Genomic DNA, 22,689 nt, shown 5'->3' with positions numbered 1-22,689 from the left:
TGTATGGCGCTATCTACAGGGGGGGGCTGTAAAAAAGACACTATCTAGTTGTGTGACACCAAGGGGAGGGGGGGCCCCAGTCAAAAGTTTGCTATGGGGCCCAGTCTTTCCTAGTTACGCCCCTGTATATATATATATATAAACATAATATAACTTATATTAGAAGTTGTATAGCATATAAGATGCCATGGATAAGAGTTAACAATGCATTATCACGATTTTATTTTCCACACTTGCAGGACCTAAGTAATAGTTCCTCAATGTGGTTTCAGTTTGATTAGCTGTAAGATGTGGACAGGAAATGCGCTAGGGCTTGAGTCAACATATTTGTTGCTGCAGTCAGTGAGGATCTCATGCATTTATTTAGACACATAATTCATTTTCCTGTACATACACCATGGACAATCTGGAAAATGCTGTACCGCTGAACGATTTTATTGCATCAATACCTGTGTCCTCATTGCCAAGAATTTTACAAATTTCTTCGGGAGTTTATTTACAGAGTAAGTAAAATAAATCTATCATATTTTTAAAAGAGTGATAGATGAGTGAAAGGTTATTTGAGTGATTGACAGGTGTTAGATGGCTATAGGGTTTCATCTCACTGCCATGCACGGAATTATATAGTAATTGTCTTTTCCCTTTTAGGCCCCATGCACACGACAGTATTTTCATCTATCCCGAAATACTGTCCGTAAATACTGATCAGTAGGCATCCGTATTCCATCTGTATATACGGAAGGATGTCCGTAAATACGGTCCATATTGCATCCATATTCTATCCGTATATACGGATCCAAACAAAAAGAGGGAGGTTGCAAATTATGTCATCAACATGTCGCCTAGCAATGCTTCCGTAAATACGGTTGACGGATGCACATCAGTAGCAGTCCGTATTTATGGAAGCTGCCATAGACTTCTATGGGAGAGTCCTTGCCGTAATTACTGACAAGAATAGGACAGGTTCTATAATTTTTCAGCACAGACACCCATCAGTAAAAATACAGAAAGGTGTCCGTGGCCAATAGAAATGAATGGGTTGATAATTACTGTCGATAATTACTGTCCGTAATTACTGTCCGTAATTACTGATGAAAAATACTGTTGTGTCGGCCTTACCGAGGAGAAAAAAAAGTAACAGCTACCCCAAAAAAGTTTATTTTTTTCTTAGGTCATTATCAGGGGCACCTGCCTTTTAGAACATTATCATGTAACTATTCAAGAAGCAGGATATAATATACACATCAATGGGAATCTTCATTTGACATCTCTGTAAATAATATTTGTATAAACATTGCATGTTGCTGTGTGAACCTAAGGAATATAATGTGATGGTTTGGGATAAATGGACACTAGGCATCTCTGCAGAAGCGGTATGTTGCAGATCGCTTTTGTAGGAAGTTCCTTCTCCTGTGCGTATCACTGATTGACATGAAATACTGGGGCTTTCTTTAAGAAGAGGCTCTTCAGCAGCTGCAATTTGCATTATACAGTACTGTGTCCCAGTTGCTGCAGACCTTTATAAAAAGGAATTTGGCATTTCATATCTGTTAATTAATAAATGGCAGACAAAAAGTTAACTTTTTCTCTTGAAGAAGAAGATCTGCAGGAGCTGAGGTGTGTATTATAAGAAATAATATACCCCCTACTATAAATTATTACAAATATTACAAGTCATCTAAGAGTTCCATGACCTATATAAATGCAGTCATTGTGAAAGTATGCACGTATTGTGATTAACGGTTGCCTCATAAATACAACTCCTGTATATAGGGCATATGGACATCATTAAGGGGAGTCCCCCTCTATGAGAAAGAAGTGTGAACGTATGACATTGTAAAAAACGTACCCAATAGTTTACACTTTTGACCACCTTCATACAACTTTGCATCTAAGGCTGGGTTCACACGACCTATTTTCAGACGTAATGGAGGCGTTTTACGCCTCGAATTACGTCTGAAAAAACGGCTCCAATACGTCGGCAAACATCTGCCCATTACTTTCAATGGGCTTTACGATGTACTGTGCCGACGACCTGTCATTTTACGCGTCGCTGTCAAAAGACGGCACGTAAAATAACAGCCTCGTCAAAGAAGTGCAGGACACTTCTTGGGATGTAATTGGAGCAGTTTTTCATTGCATTAGTGAGGCCTCATCTAGAATATGCAGTTCAGTTCTGGGCTCCAGTTCATAGAAAGGATGCCCTGGAGTTGGAAAAAATACAAAGAAGAGCAACGAAGCTAATTAGGGGCATGGAGAATTTAAGTTATGAGGAAAGATTGAAAGAATTAAACCTATTTAGCCTTGAAAAAAGACGACTAAGGGGGGACATGATTAACTTATATAAGTATATTAATGGCACATAAAAAAAATATGGTGAAATCCTGTTCCATGTAAAACCCCCTGAAAAAACAAATCGGGCACTCCCTCCGTCTGGAGAAAAAAAGGTTCAATCTGCAGAGGCGACAAGCCTTCTTTACTGTGAGAACTGTGAATCTATGGAATAGTCTACCGCAGGAGCTGGTCACAGCAGGGACAGTAGATGGCTTTAAAAAAGGGTTAGATAATTTCCTAGAACAAAAAAGTATTAGCTCCTATGTGTAGAAATTTTTCCTTCCCTTTTTCCTTCCCTTGGTTGAACTTGATGGACATGTGTCTTTTTTCAGCCGTACTATGTAACTATGTAACTATGTAACTATGCACCGCAAAACGCGAGTACGAGCAATTACGTCTGAAATTCAGGAGCTGTTTTCTCCTGAAAAAAGCTCCGTAATTTCAGACGTAAATGCAGTTATCATGTGCACATACCCTAACAGTGATTTTCAGGAATGATTATACGAAAATACAAGACTGTGACTAAAATTATTACTCTACAAAAATCTGTAAGATGCTAGGAGTTCATATATGAAACACACATGTCTACATTCATTGGTGCTTGTATTTAAAAACGGCAAAACTGCAGGTATGCCCCAACTGATGTTTGCATGCAAATAAAAATAAATTGTACATCTATGTATAATTTCCCATCTCCCCTACACAAACTCTAAAACTAATCTATAAGCGCCAATCTGTAAACATAATCTATAACCACTAATAGAGTGCGTTAACTTGCACAGATTTTTTTGTGGAAAAAGTTTTTAACAATCAATCTGGAAATGAAAACATAGTTTCTAACTGCTGGATATGGATAGTGAAAAATATTTAAACTTTAATATGTTTGTTTGTGTGGTGCGAGGGCTTGGTGCTACTTACGTGACATTAGGATTTGGGTGCTGGTAAAATGTCAAGGGCCTTAGTCGATAAATGGTCTACAAAGGCACAGAGGGGTTATTAGATAAACATCTGCTCATTTTCTCACTCCTTTTGTGGAAAAAAAAAATACACCCCTTATGAGGCAATCAGAGAACAAATATACAAATATAATGTATATAAAAAACTATATATAATTGGTATTGCCGTAATCGTATTGACCTGCAGAATAAAGTTAACATGTTGTTTTAATTGCGCAGTGAATTCTGTAAAAACAAAGCGCAAAAAAACAATGGAGGAATCGCTGTTTCTTTCATTTGCTACCCCACAAATAATTTTTTTCCCGTTTCCTACATGGCACAATAAATGGCGCCACGAAAAACTACAACTCATCCCACAAAAATCAAGCCCTCATAGGACTATATCGACAGAAAAATGAAAAAATTATGACTTTTGGAATGTGGGGAGGAAAAAACTAAAATGAAAATCTGAACTGTTTATAACAGGAAGGAGTTAATAGAAGATGAGGCGGCGATTTGTGAGTCAGAGAAGAGAAGCAGTGATCGTGTTGAGACAGTACAAGATAGCTGTGGCAAGTCAGACAGGAGAAGCCTGAGAGGAGTTGTGGTGTCCTGTCTGTGAGAGAGACGGTGACAGAAGAGTGTGTAGCAGCGGAAGTGTGAAGCCAGGGATGACACTGTGTGTAAGCTACTAGGAGTGGTACTGCTGCAGAGGCCTGCATACCTTATACAAAGAGACTGTGTATATTCACTATGTGTTGTTTCAGCGTACCCGAATACTGAAAGATAAGTTAAGAGAACCTTATAGAAAGACAAGTTAAAGGAGAACGTCGTCGAAAGATAAGTTAAAGGAGAACCTAGTCGAAAGGCAAGTCAAAGGAGTCCTCGTCAACACACAGGTGTAACGGTCGTGTGTTGGGGGAGACGTCCCTCCAACGTTCACGTAAGCCTGCTTAACCCATTAGTGACCACCAATACTCGATTTCACAGCGGTCACTAAGGGGCCTTAAGCTAGGCCGCCGCCTTTTCACGGCAGCCTAGTCTAAGTCCTGCACAGGTGTCCCGTGCAGGCTGGAGTCGGTGCTCAGCGGTCTAATGACAGCCGGGCTCCTGCTCCAATAGTAGCGATCAAAGTTTACTTCGATCGTAGCCGTTTAACCTGTTAAATGCTGCAGTCAATAGCGACCGCAGCATTTAACTTGTTTACAGAGGGAGGAAGCTCCCTCTGTCACCCATCGGCGGCCCGCAAATGCAATCGGAATGGGGTGTCATGGCAGCCGAGGGCCTAATGAAGGCCTGCCCTGCAAATATATCTATTAGGCCAGAGTCAACGCAGCCATCTACCAGAAAATTTTACAGCACTTCATGCTTCCCCCTGCTGACAAGCTTTATGGAGATGCTGATTTCATTTTCCAGCAGGACTTGGCACCTGCCCACACTGCCAAAAGTACCAATACCTGGTTTAATAACCCCAGTATCACTCTGCTTGATTGGCCAGCAAACTCGCCTGACCTAAACCCCATAGAGAATCTATGGGGTATTGTCAAGAGGAAGATGAGAGACACCAGACCCAACAATGCAGACGAGCTGAGGGCCGCTATCAAAGCAACCCGGGCTTCCATAACCCCTCAGCAGTGCCACAGGCTGATCGCCTCCATGCCACGCCGCATTGATGCAGTAATTCATGCAAAAGTGGCCCCGACCAAGTATTGAAGGCATATACTGTACATTTTTTCAGTAGGCCTACATTTTGGTATTAAAAATCATTTTTGAAATTGGGCTTATATAATATTCTAATTTTCTGAGACACTACATTTTGGGTTTTCATTAACTGTTAGACATAATCATCAACATTAAAAAGAAAAAATTGCTGGAAATAGATCACTCTGTGTGTAATGAATCTATCTAATATATGAGTTTCACTTTTTGAATTGAATTACTGACATAAATTAACTTTTTGATGATATTCTAATTCATTGAGAAGGACCTGTATATTACACATAAAGCTCTGCTCTCATGTGCACGGATGGGCCGCGGGGTGTCATTCGCATTTGCAGACCGTGCTCACAGTGATAAGTATAGGAGCATGGTCCGTAAATGGAAAAAATTAGACATGTCCTATTTTTTGCAGGTAATTTCTACGGCTAGGATCCCAATGATGTATAACTCATCATTTATACAATGGTTAACTATTATTCACATAAACTGGAAAACAAATTTAAGTGCCACCAATTCTTATTTAATTTACTTGGCCTTTTGATACCTATTTGTATTTAAAGGGAACCTGTCACCAGCATTTCACCTATTGAACTTTACTTATCCCTCACTGGCCGCTGCTATCAAAAGTTCATTGCCGTTATCCCCTCTCCTAAACTCCTTCTCCGACTGTTAATAACGGTCTGCAAACATTTTGCGCCTTTTATCGTAATAATTCGGTGTCCCTTTGTGCGCACACCCCAGAAGAGGACATCAATGCACACGTGTGCTGGGGGAAAGCGAGGAGCTGTCAATCAAAAGTAAGGAGGCAGGGTAAACTCGGAAAGGCTTGAGGAATGAAGATATAACTCTCTTCAAATGAAGATTTGACTCTTTTCAAATGAAGATCTGACTCTTTTATGCTCATTAGCATACGGTGTGGGAACACTAAAAAACTGAATACTAAAGGTACAGAGCCGACTAAGAAGACAATTATAGGTTATATAGAAATGATTTTTCACCCACGACCACCAGGTATTGCTGGTTTAATAGGTGAAATGCTGGTGACAGGTTCCCTTTAATTACTAAGGAATATATATATATTTGAAGTTCCTCCCAAGCATATGTGAGAGAGATGTACGGATGTAACCATTTTCATCTTGACTGATTACTTGTTGCAGCATGATATCACACAACAAAAGCCATTGAAAAGCCATTAACCCCTTCCCGCTCCTGGACGTACTATTAGGTTATGGTAGCTGTATCGTTCTCGCTCCATGACCTAATAGTACGTCTCGTGAGTAACGGCCGTTTCCGCTGTCCTCCCGACACATACAGGAGCTGTGACAGCTGTTGTCTCGTACAGCAGCTGCTGCAGCTCCTACAGCGGGGACCGATCGCTGTGTCCCTGCTGATTAACCCGTTAAAAGCCGCGTTCAATAGAGATCGCGGCTTTTTAGGGGTTAAGCTACCATCGCCGGCCTGCTACACGATAGCGGCCGGCGATGGTTACTATGGCAACCGGACACCAAACAATGGCGTCCGGCTATGCCATCGACGGAAGCCTAGTGTGTCCTGACAAAGTCAGGACCCACTATGCTTGCTGTCAGTGAGTAGCTGACAGCTCTGATACACTGCACTTCGCATGTAGTGCAGTGTATTAGAATAGCGATCAGGGCCTCCTGCCCTCAAGTCCCCTAGTGGGACAAAGTAATAAAGTTAAAAAAAAGTTAAAAAAAGATGTGTAAAAATAAGAAAATAAAGTTTTTAAAGTAATAAAAGTAAAAATCCCCCTTTTTCCCCTATCAGTCCTTTACTATTAATAAAAATAGATAAATAAACTATACATAATTGGTATCGCCGCGTCCGTAACGGCCTGACCTACAAAATTATTTTGTTATTTATCCCGCACGGTGCACGCCGTAAAAGAAAATAATAATAAACTGTACCACAATCACAATTGTTTGGTCACTTCACCTCCAAAAAAATGGAAAAAAAAGAGATCAAAAAGTCGCATGTACCTAAAAATGGTAATGATTGAAACTACAGTTTGTTACGCAAAAAATAAGTCCTCGCACGGTTTTATTGATGGAAAAATAAAAAAGATCTGGCTCTTAGAATAAAGTAACACAAAAAGTGACTGATTTTTTACAAAACGTATTTTATTGTGCAAACGCCATAAGACATAAAAAAAACTATAAACATAGGGTATCGCCGTAATCGTATCGCCCCGCAGAATAAAGTGAATATGTCATTTATAGCGCACGGTGAACGCTGTAAAAAAAATTGAATAAAAAAACAATAGTAGAATTGCTGTTTTTTAGTCACCACGCCACCTAAAAATAGAATAAAAACTGATCAAAAAGCCACAAGCACCTCAAGAAAACTACAATGGATTCCTCAAGGGGTCTAGTTTCCAAAATGGGGTCACTTTTGGGGGGTTTCCACTGTTTTGGCACCACAAGACCTCTTCAAACCGGACATGGTGCCTAATAAAAAAGAGGCCTCAAAATCCACTAGGTGCTCCTTTGCTTCGTAGGCCGGTGCTTCAGTCCATTACCACACTAGGGCCACATGTGGGATATTTCTCTAAACTGCAGAATCTGGGCAATAAGTATTAAGTTGTGTTTCTCTGGTAAAACCTTCTGTGTTATAGAAAAAAATGGTATAAAAAGTATTTTCTGACAAAAATAAATTTGTAAATTTCACCTCTACTTTGCTCTAAATTCCTAAAGAGTTCATAAACTTTCTAAATGCTGTTGTGAATACTTTGAGGGGTCTAGTTTCTAAAATGGGGTGTTTGATCGGGGTGTCTAATATATAGGCCCCTCAAAGCAACTTCAGAACTGAACTGGAACCTAGAAAAAAATAAAAATGAGGCAATACTTCGCTTCTCCTAATAAGCATTGCCTACTCCAAGATTACCCCAGTTTTGACCGTTTGTATAAACGGAGACCCCTATTAGACCTTTTCAGTGCCCGGTTTTCCCAAGCATACACCACCGAGACGTGTATTTCTATTGATGAGTCCTTGGTACATTTTAAAGGGAGGCTTCAATTCCGCAAGTACCTGCCGGGTAGGAGGGCAAGGTATGGTGTGAAGATGTATAAGCTGAGCGAGAGTGCATCAGGGTATACCTACAAATTTAGGATATATGAAGGGAAGGACACCAGTGCTCAGCCCCCAGAATGCCCCCCCTTACTGGGAGTTAATGCAAAAATTGTGTGGGATTTGGTTCACCCACTGCTGGACCAGGGTTACCAACTCTACCTGGATAATTTTTATACCAGCGTCCCACTCTTCAAGTGCCTCGCTTCCAGATGTCCTGCGGCATGCGGCACTGCTAGAAGAAATCTGAGAGGTCTCCCTAAGACTCTGCTTGGGCAAACACTCAGAAGGGGTGAGAGCAGGGCACAATCTAGCAGCAACATATTGTGTGTCAAGTACAAGGACAAGAGAGATGTCCTTGTATTGACAACAATACATAGCCACACCAGTACCCATGTACCTGTACGAGGTACCAGTACAGACACGCCCAAACCAGACTGCATCCTGGACTACAATAGGTACATGGGAGGGGTGGACTTGTCAGATCAAGCCCTGAAGCCCTACGGCGCCATGCGGTGTGGTATAAGAAGCTGGCCGTGCACATCATACAGATGGCATTGTACAATGTGTACGTGCTACGTCGATGTGCAGGCCAGACGGGAACTTTCCTGGAATTTCAAGAGGTGGTTATCAAGAACTTAATTTTTAGGAACCAAGAAGGGGGGGCACCCACTACTTCTGGACACGAGGCCACACGCATCGTACCAGGGCAACACTTTCCAGGAGAAGTTCCCCAAATTGGCAAGAAAGGAAAAAGTCAAAAGAGGTACAAAGTCTGCTATAAGAGGGGGATAAGGGAGGACACAATATATCAATGTGACTCGTGTCCCGAAAAACTAAGGCTCCGTATGAAAGAGTGCTTCAAAATGTATCATACATCCCTTGATTTTTAATCTACCACAGTTTAACTTACCCTGATGCACTCCGCACATCTTATCCCCCTCATCTTTCCCTTCTGAGCCCTGCCGTGTGCCCAGGCAGCTGATAACAGCCACATTGAGGGTATTGCCATACCCGTGAGAACCCACATTACAGTTTATGGGGTGTATGTCTCTGGTAAAAATGCTCACTACACGTCTAGATGAATGCCTTAAGGGGTGTAGGTTTTAAAACGTGGTCACTTCTTGGGGGTTTCAACTGTACTGGTACCTCAGGGGCTTCTGCATACATGACTTAGCACCAGAAAATCCCCAGTAGGCCAAATGGTGGTCCTTTCCTTCTGAGCCCTCCCATGGGCCCAAACGTCAGTTTATCACCACAAATTGGGCATTGCCGCACTCAGGACATATTGGGCAACAAATTGGGGTATTTTTTTTCTTGTGAAAATAAGACATTTTCAGCCAAAACTACATATTATTGTAAAAAATAAATTTTGTTTGAATTCCCAGCCCAATTCAAATAAGTTATGTGAAAAAACTATGGGGACAAAATGGTCACAACATCAATAAATGAATTCCTTGAGGGGTGTAGTTTCCAAAATGGGGTCACTTCTGGTGGGTTTCCATTGCTTTGATACCTCTGGGGCTCTGCAAATGTAACATGGCACCCGAAAACCAATCCAGCAAAATCTGGACTCCAAAGAACAAATAGCGCTCCTTTCCTTCTGATCCCTCCCATGGGCCCAAATGGCAGTTTATCGCCACAAATGGGGTATTGCTGCACTCAGGACAAATTGGGCAACAAAATGGAGTATTTTATTTCTTGTAAAAATAAGAAATTTTGAGCTAAAACTACATATTATTGGAAAAAAATATTTTTTTTTAAATTCCCAGCCCAATTCAAATAAGTTATGTGAAGAAACCATTGGGTCTAAATGGTCACATTACCCATCAATTAATTCCTTGAGGGGTGTAGTTTCCAAAATGGGGTCACTTCTGGTGGGTTTCCATTGCTTTGATACCTCTGGGGCTCTGAAAATGCGACATGGCACCCGAAAACCAATCCAGCAAAATCTGCACTCCAAAGAACACACAGCACTCCTTCCCTTCTGAGGCCACCCATGGGCCCAAACGGCAGTTTATCGCCACAAATGGGGTATTGCTGCACTCAGGACAATTTGGGCAACAAAATGGGGTATTTTGTTCCCTGTGAAAATAAGAAATTTTTATCAAAAATGACATCTTATTGGAATAAATGTAATTTTTTTTATTTCACAGCCCAATTAAAATACGTGCTATGTAAAAACTGTGGGGTCAAAATGGTAACAATAACCATAAATTAATTCCTTGAGGGGTGTAGTTTCCGAAATGGGGTCACTTTTCTGGGATTTCTACTGCTTTGGCACCTCAACACCTCTTCAAACCTGGCATGCTGCCTAAAATATATTCTAATAAAAAAGAGGCCTCAAAATGTACTAGGTGCTTCTTTGCTACTGGGGCTTGTGTTTTAGTCCACGAGCGCACTAGAGCCACATGTGGGACATTTCTAAAAACTGCAGAATCTGGACAATACATATTTAGTAGTGTTACTCTGGTAAAAACCTTCTGTGTTACTGAAAAAAATTGAATACAATTCAAATTCAGCAAGAAAAATTTAATTTGCAAATTTCACCTCTACTTTGCTTTAATTTCTGTGAAATGCATGAAATAAACTTTCTAAATGCTGTTTTGAATACTTTGAGGGGTCTAGTTTTCAAAATGGGGTGTTTTATGGGGGTTTCTAATACATGGGCCCCTCAAAGCCACTTCGGAACTGAACAGGTACCCTGAAAAAATGGCTTTTGACATTTTCTTAAAAATATGATGAATAGGTGGATGAAGAAAAATAGGATCTATAATGGCGCTGCTGCGTGGTACAAGTCGGTGGAAAAACGAGGAATCACTTCTATATTACAAGATTATTTATTGTAACAGGTAGCAACGCGTTTCGACGCCGAACTGGCGTCTTCATCAGGCATAACAAGTATAAAAGAAGGGCTTGTATATATACACACCACTGGGTCTTAATTGGCCCAGTTCAGACGGAACAGTAATGGCAAAAAAAACGCCAAAACCCTGGCGGGTCAAAGTTCATAGCAAAACAAATATGAAATAACAACATGACAGAATTTGTAGTACACTTGGAAACTAAAAGGAGAGACATATGGTCAGTTGTCACATTAAAATTCAGAACAGAAGATGTTGTAAGATATTACGTGTCAGGTACGAGATCACATCAGGTACGGATAAAAAAATGTGTGCAATACATAGAAAAATGTAATAACAGTGGGGGCGGCAAGAATTTGTTAGCCCGTCTATTGATGCCGGCATTATCATAAAGGTGTTTTGTATATTTGTTGTATCAGTGGATTAGTTGATATAATGAATAGGGCTCTATTGGTAAACACGGGCCGTAGTCAAGGATATCATCCCGACTACGGAAGCCGAGGAGGACCAAATATGGTGGTGGAACGCATGACGCAAGGGCTCGCGTGACTCGCCACTGAAGGAGAGAATGAGCAAACCAGCTTCTGACGGCATGTAAGTAGGAACAGACAAAATGTTCTGATGTGTAAATTAGGCATTCCCCATATACACATCAGAACATTTTGTATGTTCCTACTTACATGCCGTCAGAAGCTGGTTTGCTCATACTCTCCTTCAGATTGCATCTGCTCTTTTCAAAGCTGATACCCCGATAACAGGAGTACCTGCATCTCCATCCTCGGTGGTCCCCCTTGTCTTGGAGTTCTCTCCTGCACTGCCAGCCGCACAATTTTTGGGATTTATCACATCGCAACTACTTCTACTGGAACAACGACCATTTGAACATCCTCCCAATCCTTTGGATCCCCACGCATAATGCTAGACTTCATCAATAAGAGGAATATACTACGTGAACGTTTGATCTTGGAATCTATTGGGAATGACATTCTCCCTGAGTCTCCTCACACAGTGAGTAAGAACCAATCTATGGTACAAACCCAGAAGATGACTGACCTTTATCTATCCTTAGAAGACTCCCTGAAAAAGGAAGCTCTACAGAGTATAGACTGCCGATTTTTAATGTTGTATATCTCTGAAAATATTACACCTAGGGGTTTAAGGCTACTCATCACCAACCCTTACCCTGCTGATACAATTTTTAGTTCCGACTGGAAATCTTTCACCGATTTATGCCACCTAAGCTTCTTCGAAAGGCTACATAATAAACGTACAGCACTCAGTAACGCCCTCATCTCCGAAATTACGACGATCAAAGACCAACTGCTAGCTTTTGGGGATCATTGTGACTACCATAAATTAGAGAAATCTACCAACAATAGATTAGCCATCTATGAAAAAGACCTCATCTCTAAAAAAGCGAAAAAACTGAAAAGAGATCGAGCCGATTATGCCCTCAATCCTACAGGTGACTGGAGATCTAATACCCTCCCTAGTTCCCACAAAAACACCATTATACCTGAATTCAACATCGTCCCTAAAGGGAACACATTGACCAAATTTAATCCTGTGACCCCGCGTGAGAAAATCATCACGTATGGTAGATCCTTCAGGAACAGCTCTAAGACTAGATCCACCAACCGAACCAACGGGATAACATTTCAAACAAAACCTTATGACACTATCTTGAACAAAAATCACCTTTTGAATAACACCACTAAGATACCAGTCAATACACCAAACTGTACAGTTTCTACTGCTGTAACAAATAAACCCTGTCTTCATGGACACACAAGCCAACAAGTGCCTATGAATGCTTTTAAATCATCAGATTTGGAACTCCATCTCTCTCGGTTACTTTCCACCACTGAACCAATGGAAGTTCCCCTCATTAACAACTTTCCCACATTTCTATTTAATGACTCTATAGAGGACAACATTTAGTCCCTACTGCAATTATCAATTCACAACACTCCGCAGTCCCCTAACCTAATTTCACCCAACGTTTTATCCCATAACCCATTAGAGGATTATAATCCACCTCAAGGGTACACTACCACTAATCCTAACACGGACTTAGCCACTTCTGCCCTAGATTTCACCTATGCGGCAACATCTTTTTTAGGACTTCCTTCACAGTTAGTCAGGCCCCCGTTAACCCCCACGATCATGAGCTAAGATATTTTGATCCCTTTTATCATGAGCCCAAAAGCTCAAACGATCACCAACTTCTTCCTAAAGATACAAAAAATCTCAACGAAAAGAAAATTGGATATAGACCTAGAGGACGGAGAGGAGGCAAAAACCGCAAAAAATCAACACCTATCCCTCAGCAAAAAGAGGAATCTGGTCCATCAATAAAATTGTTTAACCTATCATCATACGTTTTAAACACCCACGAACATAGTCTACTAAATAGAGGTCTTTCCTTTTGCCCCACAGCATCAATTGACAACTTCGAACTGTTCATGGACCTTAATAGGTTTATAAGGAAACTTACCCTCACAAGACATTTCTCCATGGCTAAATTCACTACCACTCCAGGACCCACCAATGAACTGCCTACAAACAGTTCTACCCCTAATGTCATCCCGGTAGAGGTCCACCCCAAATCCACGTTCTATCCAACCTATCACCAAGGCCCCATGTTGGAAACCTTTTCCACCTTGGTAAACAATGAATTTAGGTCAATAGACACACCATCCTATTACCCAGACAACATAACCTTACATGAAAGAAGAGCTTTGAAAACCCTACAGAAAAACTTAGATATTGTCATCCGCCCGGCAGATAAGGGAGGGCGCATAGTCATCCAGGATAGAACCAAATACCTAGGTGAAACTACTAGAATTTTGAGTGACACCTCCTTCTATCGTAAACTTACCACCAACCCACTCCCCACCTATATACTTGAATATCAGAACCTTATTGAGTCAGCCGCTATGGAAGGATTACTTACCAAAAAAGAAAAACGGTTCCTGTCTGTTCCATTTCCGAACATACCCTTCATATACCACTTACCAAAAATACATAAATCACTTACAGATCCCCCTGGACGTCCAATCATCTCTGGGATAGGCTCACTTACCAGTAACCTGTCTCATTTTGTGGACCTTCACCTCCAACCCCTTGTACTTACCCTACCATCATATTTAAAAGACTCCACACAACTAATCAAAGATTTGAACAATCTGAATATTGACCCTTCTACATCCCAAATCTGTTTTCTGACAGCGGACGTAACCGCATTATATAGCAATATTCCTCACAATAAAGGTATAGAAATAGCCCATTCATTTCTGTCATCTAACACCCTAATTCCCGAACTACAGGTCCACTTTCTAATTAATTGTATTAAATTCATCCTTCATCATAATACATTCAGCTTCAATAACAATTTTTACAATCAAATCAAAGGATGCACGATGGGCACCCGTTTTGCACCAGCATATGCAAACCTCTACATGGGAGCCTTTGAAAAAACATATATTCATGGCATACATCCATTTAAAAACAATATACTGCTATACAGACGCTATATTGACGATTTGTTTCTGGTATGGAGAGGTAATAAGGAAGAAACCTCTCAGTTCATTGAGACTTTAAACAATAATAACTACGAACTAGCATTCACACATACTTTTTCTCCCATCTCCTATAGACTTCCTAGACCTTACAATTAGCTATGATAGCGATTGCAACAAATTTGTCACCCGAACACACTTTAAATTAGTAGATGTCAATAGTTATATCGACTTCAGGAGTGCCCACTACTGCCCTTGGCTCAAAAACATACCTTTCGGGCAGTTTAGGAGAATCAGAAAGAACTGTAGCACAGACGCGTATTACCAAAAAGAGTGCAATGTCCTTGAGAAAAGGTTTAAAGACAAACATTTTCCTCCAAACCTTATAAAAGGTGCAAGACGTAAGGCTACGGAATTATCACAAGATTCCTGCCTTAATCCGCCTCCTAAGGAGCCCGAACCTATCAAGAACTATAACACCAATTTCATTACCACCTACAATAAGGGAAGCAAAACAATTAGAGCCATCTTAGGCAAACACTGGCACATTATAAAGAACGACCCATACTTGAAAGACTTGGTTTCAGCAAAACCAAGTATCACTTTTAGGCGGTCTTTAACCCTTAAAAATATACTAGCCCCCAGCAGAATTAAGAAACACATAACATCCCACACAAACTTCCTCTCTGATCTGAAAGGGTCCTATAAATGTGGTCACCCACGTTGCCTATGTTGCAACATTATAAACCATAAAAAACATACGTACACATCTTCAGTCACCAATGAAACGTTCCTGATCAAAACATTTCTCAATTGTGGCAGTTCATATGTCGTCTATCTTATTGAATGTCCATGTCAACTGCAATATATAGGCAGGACCACCCAATGCCTACGAACCCGTGTCAACAACCATCGTTTTAACGTCAACACTGGTTTGCTTAAACACAGTGTATCCCGTCACTTTGCTCAGGCACATAACTGTCAATTCAGTGAAATTAGAATCACACCGATTGAACACATCCATCTAGACGTTCCCAACAGGTTCAATAAGTTGAAACAAAGAGAAAACTTTTGGATATTTAAAATGAACACACTACATCCAAGGGGCCTGAATGACATCTCAGAGTCTGCCTTGGATTGACCGTATTAATACCAATCAACTCTTTAAGGTCCCTTCTCCTGCCTGTAGCTGACACAACGTACTGGACGTACATACACACTACTAAAGAATTATACGTTGTTCCTACTGAGATCCATTAAGCAAACCTATTATAATGGCCGTATATATACGTGGCGGTGTACTACGGTCACCCACTCATGGATGCAAGCTATTTTTTCCTTTAGACTCTGGTCTTAACACCTGGGTATCCCGGGATCTAATAACCAATATTTCTATGAAGATTTTCTCAATATAAGTCCACCCTAATTTGGGTAATTTACGTTCCCATATAGATCTTTCTCTAAAAGATTTCTTTCTGTACTAAAGGTTCTATTCCAAACTTTTTATTACCAACCAATGTTATCGACCATTTAACTTATTGTATCAATATTAATACTCATTGCCAATAAGTAACCTTCTATGTTTTTACTTAGACATTTTAAAGAGATAAACCCATTCTCTCTAAATTAATTTAATTTTTTAACAAAAATCTTTTAAATGTAACTGTATGTAAATTAGTCATTCCCCATATACACATCAGAACATTTTGTCTGTTCCTACTTACATGCCGTCAGAAGCTGGTTTGCTCATTCTCTCCTTCAGTGGCGAGTCACGCGAGCCCTTGCGGTTTGCGTGCTATCATGCGTTCCACCGCCATATTTGGTCCTCCTCTGCTTCCGTAGTCGGGATGATCTCCTTGACTACGGCCCGTGTTTACCAATAGAGCTCTATTCATTATATCAACTAATCCACTGATACAACAAATATACAAAACACCTTTATGATAATGCCAGCATCAATAGACGGGCTAACAAATTCTTGCCGCCCCCACTGTTATTACATTTTTCTATTTATTGCACACATTTTTTTATCCGTACCTGATGTGATCTCGTACCTGACACGTAATATCTTACAACATCTTCTGTTCTGAATTTTAATGTGACAACTGACCATATGTCTCTCCTTTTAGTTTCCAAGTGTACTACAAATTCTGTCATGTTGTTATTTCATATTTGTTTTGCTATGAACTTTGACCCGCCAGGGTTTTGGCGTTTTTTTTGCCATTACTGTTCCGTCTGAACTGGGCCAATTAAGACCCAGTGGTGTGTATATATACAAGCCCTTCTTTTATACTTGTTATGCCTGATGAAGACGCCAGTTCGGCGTCGAAACGCGTTGCTACCTGTTACAATAAATAATCTTGTAATATAGAAGTGATTCCTCATTTTTCCACCGACTTGTACCACACAGCAGCGCCATTATAGATCCTATTTTTCTTCATCCACCTATTCATCATACCAAGCGGTTATCGTTGGAAACCGGCCCGGATCTGGCAGAAGCACTTGTGGACCTACTTTGCGTATTACCTATGGCTAAATGGTGAGCATGGTTTTCTTATTCCTTCATCAGCCTACCCCACTGATCTGCACTATGTGGCGTCGTGGTTTTTGCTCTTTCTCTCTTAAAAATATGAGAAATTGCTGTTTATGTTCTAAGCCTTGTAATGTCCAAGAAAAATAAAAGAATGTTCAAAAAACGATGCCAATCTAAAGTAGACATATGGGAAATGTGAACTAGTAACTATTTTGGGTGGTATAACCGTCTGTTTTACAAGCAGATGCATTTAAATTCTGAAAAATGCTATTTTTTATAAATTTTGCAATTTTTCACCAATAAACACTGAATATATCGTCCAAATTTTACCACTAACATAAAGCCCAATGTGTCATGAGAAAACAGTCTCAGAATCGCTTGGATAGGTTTAAGCATTCCGACGTTATTACCACATAAAGTGAAATATGTCAGATTTGAAAAATGGGCTCTGAGCCTTAAGGCCAAAACACGGCTGCGTCCTTAAGGGGTTAAAAAAGTCAAGTTAACGTTTCTTGACACTATATTTAATGCGTTAAAAGTCAAGATAAGGACGGCTATATCTGTACATTGATGGGTCGCTAGATTTAGTGACATAATTTTTAAATACAAATTGTGTCATTCTTTGAGTTAGCAACTGGAAATTTAGTTGCAATGATTAGAAATAGCTTCCTTACAAGAAGACCAGCAACAATGGCTAAATTATTTCCATAATTTTATTATTACCTTTTACTTTCAGGTTCAATATATGATATCAGTGGCTCAGAGTGCTGTTTGTCAACTGGGGATTTGGTGAAAGTTGTTAATAAAGAGTTGTTGTCCGTTTCTCTTGTGGATCTACAAACAGGAAAAAAACAGTTGTTGAAAAATAACTTTGAAGGTAACTGTGTAATATTTTTTCTTATAAGCAATGTCGAACTTTAAAGGGTTAAAAAGCATTTTTAGAAGAAAATATCTACAAAACTGTTACTGTAATGATAGTCAAAGTTCAGGTGGACAAAAGGGAGTAATGTTTTGTTATCCTCACCCTAGTTCACCTATAATCTTGACAAATTGTGTTGCTGTGACTGAACAAAGTATTTTGATTTGATTAATCAATTTCTGCAGCAATTCCGTTGAAAATAGCAGACATTCTGCTGCGGCAAAAACGCACCATTTCCTGCAGATTTCACGGTAGAAAATGGTGCGTACTTTGCTGCGTTCTTCACAATGCTGTGAGATGGTGACATCTCCTTTGAAAAATGCAGCAATTCAGTCCACTTTCCGCATCAGGAATTGACATGCTGCGGTCCGAAAATTACGCACCGCAGGTCAATTTCTGCTCAGATTTTTTATGTAGCTTGTGGATGAGATTTGTCAAATCTCTCCCACTATGCTGCTACTGTATTCTGCTGCGTTTTTTCCGTCTGCAATTCGGACAGAAAAAACACAGCAATTCCACAGCGTGTGGACGAGCCCTAAGGCTGGGTTCACACCTGCATTGGTGTGTTCCGTTTTTCTGTTCCATCAGAGAAGCAGAACAAGGGAATAACGCAACCATTAGTTCCATTGCACAACGGATTCCGCCAGTTGCAGACAGGACCCATTGACTTTAATGGGTTCCGTCGTTGTGTCCGTGATTTTACCGGACACAATAGCGCAGCATGCTGTGCTATTGTGTCTGGTAAACTTTGGCAAACCCTGCCAGATTTGCGACGGGGGCCCCTAACGGAGCCTCTGACGCAGATGTGAACATAGTCTTATGTGGAAAGTTTTGTACTCGCATGGTAATGTTTGTGACAGATTATCAGCGGGTTGATTCACATACGGCAGACTTTGTTGCAGAAATTTCTGCGACTGAAAATCATTCCATTCATCTGAATGGAACTTGCAGAAAGCCTTGTGTTTCCTGCATAAATAACTCCATTCACATGAATGTGTACTGATTTTCAGTCACAGAAATTTCTGCAACAAAATCTGCCGCGTGTGAATCTACCCTTTAGGGTTTATGGACATTACCATATTACAGACCTATCTTGTACATATCTTTAATACAGTGCACATAGCCTACAATAGGTCAATACTGTACTTCTGTGAGTTAACTAAACACAGGCACACAGAGGTTTTCTTTATCACAAAATCGGTGAGAATCCCCAAGAAAAAATCATGACATGCTTCATTGTATGCTGTATTACACAGGTATTCTTCCTTAGGGTATGTGCACACGATAAGTGGCTTTTACGTCTGAAAAGACAGACTGTTTTCAGGAGAAAACTGCTGCTTCGTTTCAGACGTAAAAGCTCCTCCTCGCATTATGCGAGGCGTCTTTGACGCTCGTAAATCTTGAGCTTCTCTTCATTGACTTCAATGAAGAATGGCTCAAATTACGTTGCAAAGAAGTGTCCTGCACTTCTTTGCCGAGGCAGTCATTTTACTCGTCGTCGTTTGACAGCTGTCAAACGACGACGCGTAAATGACAGGTCGTCTGCACAGTACGTCGGCAAACCCATTCAAATGAATGGGCAGATGTTTGCCGACGTATTGTAGCCCTATTTTCAGACGTAAAACGAGGCATAATACGCCTCGTTTACGTCTGAAAATAGGTCGTGTGAACCCAGACTTAGGGTATGTACACACGCAAACTCAATAACGTCTGAAAATACGTTTGACGGCCGTTTTTGGAGATGTTTTTCTTTAAAGTCAATGAAAAATGGCTCCAAAAACGTCTGAAGAAGTGACATGCATTTGAAAAACGACTACGTAAAAAACGCAGTCGGAATAGAACGCCGTTTTTCGCATTTAAATCAATGGGCAGATGTTTGGAGGCGTTCTGCTTCCGATTGCTCAGCCGTTTTTCGGGACATATACGGCCCGAAAAATTGCTGAAAACACTCCGTGTGAACATACCCTGTGAAGCACTGGAAGCAATACTCAAAGAGGCACCAGAGATGGAATGCCTTCAGGTCAGTAATACAGAAATTAGGACAAAACCAGTTGTTCCAAGTGAATATTTTTTTTGCACATATCATGCTAACTCACCAGCAATGTTCTAGCAGTGACATTTGTTTCTTCCCAGCTCAGTTGCATCCATATATTTAGACAGGGGCGTAGCTAAAGGCTCATGGGCCCGGGTGCAAGAATTCAGCTTGGGCCCCCCTACCCCTCCCCAGCACCACCATCATCATCAGACCCCTGCGCGCTCCTATGCCCAGACGCCTTGCCCAACAGCCCCCATAGTATAATGCCCCCACACAGTTAATGCTCCCATAGCTGCCCCCACACAGTTAATGCTCCCATAGCTGCCCCCACACAGTATAATGCCCCATAACGTATACTGCCCCCCCATAATAGCCCCATACCGTATACTGCCCCCCCATAATAGCCCCATACCGTATAATGCTCCCCATATCAGCCCCCCATATAGTATAATGCCCCCCCCCCAAATATCAGCCCCCCCATACAGTATAATGCCCCCATATGTGCATAATTACTTACCTATCCCCGTTCCCACGTCGAGTGGAGGATCCTTCGCCTCCTCCGGTGTGTACTATGAGTGACTCAGCGCAGGAAGGCGCGATGATGTCGCTACATCCCGCCTGCCTGCGTCGAGCCGCTCACGGCACAGGGAATGCTGGATCAAGGAGATGTCAGCTCCTTGCTCCAGCATTGATTGGAACCGGGACCTCGGTGAGTGGCTCACGAACCCCCAGGGGGACGCGACCCACAGTGTAGGGATGTCACGATACCAAAATTTGGACTTCGATACCGATACTTCGTTTAGTTTGCCAACAGTAATAAAATAAAATAAAAAGTTCTTCCCTTTTCTGATGTGAGGCGCGAGGTGTGATGAATTTTGAATGTGCCTCAGATTAATAGTAATTAACCTCATCATGTTTCTCAGTCATAATGGGTTAATGTGTAAGGTACATGATGGGGTTAATTACTATTAATGTGAGGCACATGGAGGTTAAATTCATCATCGCACCTCGTGCCTCACAATTAGGCCCCATGCACACGACCGTAAATAACCTCCATTCACTTTCATTGAGCGCGGACACATTTCCGTAGCGCTACGGATGGGTGTCCGTGCCGTAGAAATGTTCCGAAAATTATGGAACATGTCCGTCCTTTTGCATTTTGCGGGCCGTTCTCCCATACTTTGTATGGGAGCACGGCCCGAAAATGCGGGTGGCAGTCGGCAGCCGGCCGTGCCCGCAATCGCGGGCCCTGATTGCGGGCACGGTCGTGTGAATGGGGCCTAAGTGATAGAAAGCAATTTTTATTTTATTTTTTTACAGAGTACACGTCATAAATGATGCAAAAAAATTGTTGTGCAGGTTATTACGGGCGCGCCAATACCGATTATGTGTATGTTTTATGTATTGAGACTTATTTTAAAGTTTATTATAAAAAAGGTGTATGTGTATTTTTTTTATTTAACATTACTTTGTTTTTATTTTATTTTTAAACTTCAATGTACTGGCCTATAGCTATATGCCAGTACATTAGCCTGTGTACGGATAGTACACAGGCAGTTGTTAGGACATACCTCAGTATGCCCTAACAACAGGTAATATGGTAGGACAGCCCTGGGGTCCTTCAACAGACCCTGGGCTGTCTGCCCATATATGGTATGTCCCTTAATCGCGTCACAGGAATTCCCTGTGACGCGATCCAGGGGCATCCCCCCTTCTCATTTTTCCCTGATTGCTGCAGTCAGCTTTGATCGCAGCATTCAGGAGAATAGCGGCGGAGATGAGCGGTTTCTTTGATCTCCGCCGTTATAGAGCGGGGCTGCAGCTGTGTAATACAGCCATTGCCCCGCTCCTGATATAAGTGCGCGCGCGGTCAGCATGAGGAGATGCGGCCGGCGCTGCACTAATGAGCGGCGGTTCGGGCATTGAGGACAGAATATGGGGGTGTTTTGTAGCGCGCCCACCATGTTCTGTCTTCAGTGCCGACGCTCATTAGTGCAGCGCCGGCCGCATCACATCATCCTGACAGCGCGCACTTGTTATCAGGACTCAGGAGCGGGGCAGTGACTGTATTACACAGCCGCAGCCCCGCTCTCATACACTCATGTGTATTATACTGTATTGTGCAGTTTGCGGTGGAGGAGAGGGGGGCTGTGATTTAACGCTCCCCCTCTCCTCCGCATACAACCCAATACATTACAAGGCATCACATACATTACATTACAATACATAACGTTACAACACAATACATTACATTACACTGCAGCTTACCTGGAGTCCTCCGCACCGACTCTTCTGCTCTGTCTGGAAGCCGTGTCACGTGACAACACGGTCACATGGTACACTAAGTGTACCATGTGACCGTAATCCGGAAGTGCCGGCTTCACGGCACAGAAGATTTAGTTAGAAAACATGCTGTATGGCAACGGGGGCCCGTGGGCCCCCCAGGCTTAGGGGCCCGGTCGCAACTGCGACCGCTGCGACCCCTATAGCTACGCCACTGTATTTAGAACCTTTTCATTACAGCCACCTAGAGTGGGTGTCAGGCTGTCTAAAGACAGCTGGGCTCTTGCTCTAAGGGATGGGATCAAAGTTATCTTCGATTTTTGCCCATTTAACCTCTTAGATGCCGCGGTCATTAGCTAAGTGGGGGCTTCCTCTGTCACCCCATCAGCACTTGCGCAACACAATTAGGTCCTGCTTTCATAGAAAGTCTGTCAGTTTTACATAGCTTTAATATAAAAGTGA

General features: G+C 41.6%; 1 protein-coding gene across 1 annotated transcript in view; it reads left to right on the top strand.

Annotated features, from left to right (window-relative positions):
* The first annotated feature begins 397 nt into the window (after positions 1-397).
* Positions 398-22,689, top strand: part of THEMIS2 (thymocyte selection associated family member 2) — a 38,452-nt gene continuing 16,160 nt past the window's right edge. Inside the window, exons 1-2 of the mRNA XM_075851142.1 lie at positions 398-503; positions 17,727-17,867. Coding sequence (XP_075707257.1) covers positions 398-503; positions 17,727-17,867 — 247 coding nt within the window. The remainder of the gene's footprint in view (positions 504-17,726; positions 17,868-22,689) is intronic.

The sequence above is a fragment of the Rhinoderma darwinii genome, chromosome 2 (genome assembly GCF_050947455.1).
Source record: "Rhinoderma darwinii isolate aRhiDar2 chromosome 2, aRhiDar2.hap1, whole genome shotgun sequence".
Classification (NCBI taxonomy): Eukaryota; Metazoa; Chordata; class Amphibia; order Anura; family Rhinodermatidae; genus Rhinoderma; species Rhinoderma darwinii.
The sequence above is the reverse complement of the archived record's forward strand: the minus strand, read 5'-3'. Positions and strand labels throughout refer to the sequence as shown.